At 39.2% G+C, this 3,391-nt stretch overlaps 1 protein-coding gene across 1 annotated transcript; it reads right to left on the bottom strand.

The window, feature by feature from the left end:
- Positions 1 to 1,823, bottom strand: LOC116161352. The gene is made up of 3 exons (XM_031474683.1): positions 1,571 to 1,823; positions 464 to 1,516; positions 1 to 347 (listed from the first exon to the last, which is right to left on the bottom strand). The coding sequence occupies exons 1-3, from the start codon at positions 1,821 to 1,823 to the stop codon at positions 1 to 3; spliced, it is 1,653 nt and encodes a 550-aa protein (XP_031330543.1).
- Between the last annotated feature and the right edge of the window lie 1,568 nt (positions 1,824 to 3,391).

Below are 3,391 nucleotides of genomic sequence, written 5' to 3'. Positions count from 1 at the left end.
TCAGTCAACTTTCCTTGCAGAATTTTGCTTGTTACGTTTATCTCGTTGAGTATGTCGTACCATGCCACTAGAGATACCATGAATTGCATCATTACAGATTGCATCAGTGAGGTCTTTCGCCTCACTCCTAGATGTATTGCCAGAAGAATTGTTCAAGTTCGGGTCGTCAACAATTTCCAAAAGTGCAACATAGACATCACCCAGTTGATATCTTGGAGGCTTCAATGCATCTATTCGGCTTTCCCATCTTGTATCGCTCAGGGGCTTCACAGTTAACTGAGATATATGTTTCGATAAAACTTGCCAACGATGCGATGACGCAGAGAAATAGTTATAAATTTTCTGAACTAAATTGGAGAAATGGGTAGCCTCGAGGCAACATTCAGGCTATGTGCGTTGCATGGTACAAAAAACGCACGTGGGTTTCTATCTAGAATTAATTTCTGAACACCATTATGTTTACCTTTCATATTGCTTCCGTTGTCATAGCCTTGGCCTCGGAGATTGTCAATTGATAAATTCATTCCTTCAAGCTCCTCCATCAATGTGTTTGCCATAAATGCACCAGTAGTTTGGTTTAACGGAATAAATCCTAAGAAGTGCTCCCGGACATTTACTTCACCAGAAGGGTTGCTCTCTGAAGCTTCAACCACATAAAGAAATCGCACAATCATCGTCATTTGTTCAATGTGGCTAACATCTGGTGTGCAGTCTAAGACAATCGCATAATATTTGGCAGATTCTACAGCTGATAGGATTGACTTCTTGATAGTTTTTGCCAATATGTTAGCGAGTTCATTCTGAATGTCTTTCGCCAAGTAGTGAATTGAAATTTCGTTACTTCGTATTTTACGAACATGTTCGGTCATCACTGGATCAAACAAGGCTAGAAATTCGACAAATTTTAGAAAATTCCCATTATTGTCACTATACAATTTTTCGTTTGTTCCACGCAATGCTAGATTCTGTGTGCCAAGAACTGTGATCAAAGCAATCAAGCGTTCTAGAATTTGACACCAATACTTTTCCCTCTCTTTAATCTGTAGTTGATTGGCTTTGTCGATGGTTGAATCTGTGGAAACACGCAACTCAAGTTCTTTCCACGTTTGATAACTCTCCAAATGAGAGTTACTCTTCTCATGCGAAGACAGCAGTGCTGCAAGATCTTTCCAATCTTTAAATCCTGATTCCTGAAGAGCTGTCCTATGTTTTCTGTTGAACAACTTACAGCAGAAACAAATAACCATGTCTGCTCTGATAGAATAGAGTAACCATGGACGTTTAACTTCTTCGCCGTTAGGTAGAATTCGTTTGTAATGGTTCGACGAGAATTTCCTGTTCCGACAGTCCTTGGGAAAATCGAATTTGGAGATTTGCTGTGGTTTGTTCCGCACCAACATCGTTCGCATACTATCATCGAGATTTAGAGGCCAATTTGCAGGATCGTCATCTAGACTTCTAACGCTCACGCAGCTTACGGCAGCTTCTTTCGGACTTTCCTCTGGTGAATCGTTTTCTATAAATTCAATATGTACACAACATCCACACAACAGTTCTCATAATAGAATACCTATCTCCGGATCTACTACTGAATTATTACCAACAACTTCTGAATTCACCTGCGAAGTTTCTGCAAAAATATTTCCTTCAGTATCACCAGTCATCTGCGGATTATCTGGATTTCCTTGATCTTGCCCTTCAGTTTCAGTATCGTTTATCAAGCGAATATATTTAAAAAGCGAGCCAGATTGTCTTTCTATGAATTTTTCTTTGTCGGCTTTTCTTTTTCGATAAAAACTTCCCGGTTTCTTTTTGTCAGCCATGCCCATAAGTACCTACAATTTAATTAAATTATTAAATCCACGTTTTATTTCAGAAAATGGGATCATCCTCCCTTTAGTACGTATGTATAGGATAAAAACATGGAAGATGGAATAATACACTCGGTGATAGGTACATCATTAATGTTGTGGAGACTACATGCCTTAATAACGTAACTGCTGTTCCTCCACTCTCGATATAATGCAAAGTTGAAGATCATGTATTACGGACCTGTGTAACAGTATTCCTGTACAGGCTAGTTTTAAAGCACCCCTGCACTGATTTGCATCTTCTGGTCATCATTGGCATTAACGTGACGTTTCATCTACGTTACTATATTTCTACACTTTCCAATCAGTTCGTTTACAACTGGAACATGTAAAGTATTTTCGCACAGGAGATATAAAGTGTGTGTAAAGCATGCTTTCCGAATCTGTCTGAGATAGCTTTTACTGTATTCGCCCCATTGTCGGACACGAAGGCTACTATCTTCTCAGGATTAATTTTGAATTCTGCAAGAACTTGTTCCAATGTATCTCCAATGTAAGCGGCTGTATGTGCTTCTGATAATTTAATCACACCAATTGTACCAGAAAAGATTTACTTCTCGTCCATGAACTGTAACACCTATCATACTGTTCATGTGGCAATCTGCTGCCAGCAGTTGCCGGCCGTCTTTTCACGGAGCAGCATCTGTGTCGATCGCGCCCGTAAACCATAAGCGCGTATTCTTGTAATAAGCGAATCGCGGCGAAATTTTAAGAAAAATAAAAGTAAAGAACCGAGCGAAACCTTCTCCATTGAGCCACCGTATCTAAGCCGAAGGAGATTCCCCCTTTCCATTCTACGCGCGGTCCGTGTGCGTGGAGGGTACCCTGAGAAGTCGCACTGAACCCTTTCACCATTTCAAATGCGAATATCTCCGAAACGAATCAATAGAATTTAAAAAGCAAAGCAGATTAGTAATCACGATTAAATTGGCTTTCCAATAATGTGCCATTTGCCATAGGATTCCATTTAAAATTTTAGGAGTTAAGCTCCCTACGTAGAGGAGTGAAGACTTGGGTTCGTGATTTGTATTCCAGAAGTTGTCCCCCTCGAATACAAAATTGACGTGTTCGAGGATTTTTCGAAATTTCTAAACTTAATACCCTAAAAGCCCTCTGTATACTTCTCGTTGGGCCACTCTGTATAATTAAAACTTGTAACCTAATGTAATCAAACTAAGTTTGTTTTCTTAGGTCATATTATTCTGTAAAAACTTAAAGATACTAAAAAATAAACTAAATAATTTTTCCAAATTAGTTGTTCGGTCATGTGGCGTCTTACAATTTCTCTAAAAGTTTTCCCATTTGCGAACTGAAGTTTTCCATTGCTTTTTCTTGCAAATCGCGAATTAATTGTAATTTTTCTTGATGGCGTCTTTCGATGTCCTGTTCACTACAAAGTCTTTTGCGAGATACTGAGGGAGTAATAGCCGGCGATGCACAGTGACACGGATCATTTGAAGTTGAAGATCTCGATTGATCACTATCTTCATTCTACGAAAGCGTAGAGCGGACATAGATAA

This window comes from Photinus pyralis, unplaced genomic scaffold (assembly GCF_008802855.1).
Source record: "Photinus pyralis isolate 1611_PpyrPB1 unplaced genomic scaffold, Ppyr1.3 Ppyr1.4_LG1, whole genome shotgun sequence".
In the NCBI taxonomy this organism is placed as follows: Eukaryota; Metazoa; Arthropoda; class Insecta; order Coleoptera; family Lampyridae; genus Photinus; species Photinus pyralis.
Note: the sequence above shows the minus strand (reverse complement) of the source record. Positions and strands in the feature narration are given on the sequence as shown.

Bases quoted from the DNA above. Each gene is read 5' to 3' on its own strand.
- LOC116161352 (XM_031474683.1), bottom strand. From the start codon at position 1,823: ATGGCTGACAAAAAGAAACCGGGAAGTTTTTATCGAAAAAGAAAAGCC. The intron at 1,517-1,570 runs GTATTCTATTAT...TTGAATTTATAG, and splicing joins AGTAGTAGATCCGGAGATAG to AAAACGATTCACCAGAGGAA. The intron at 348-463 runs GTAAACATAATG...TCTCCAATTTAG, and splicing joins CAACGGAAGCAATATGAAAG to TTCAGAAAATTTATAACTAT.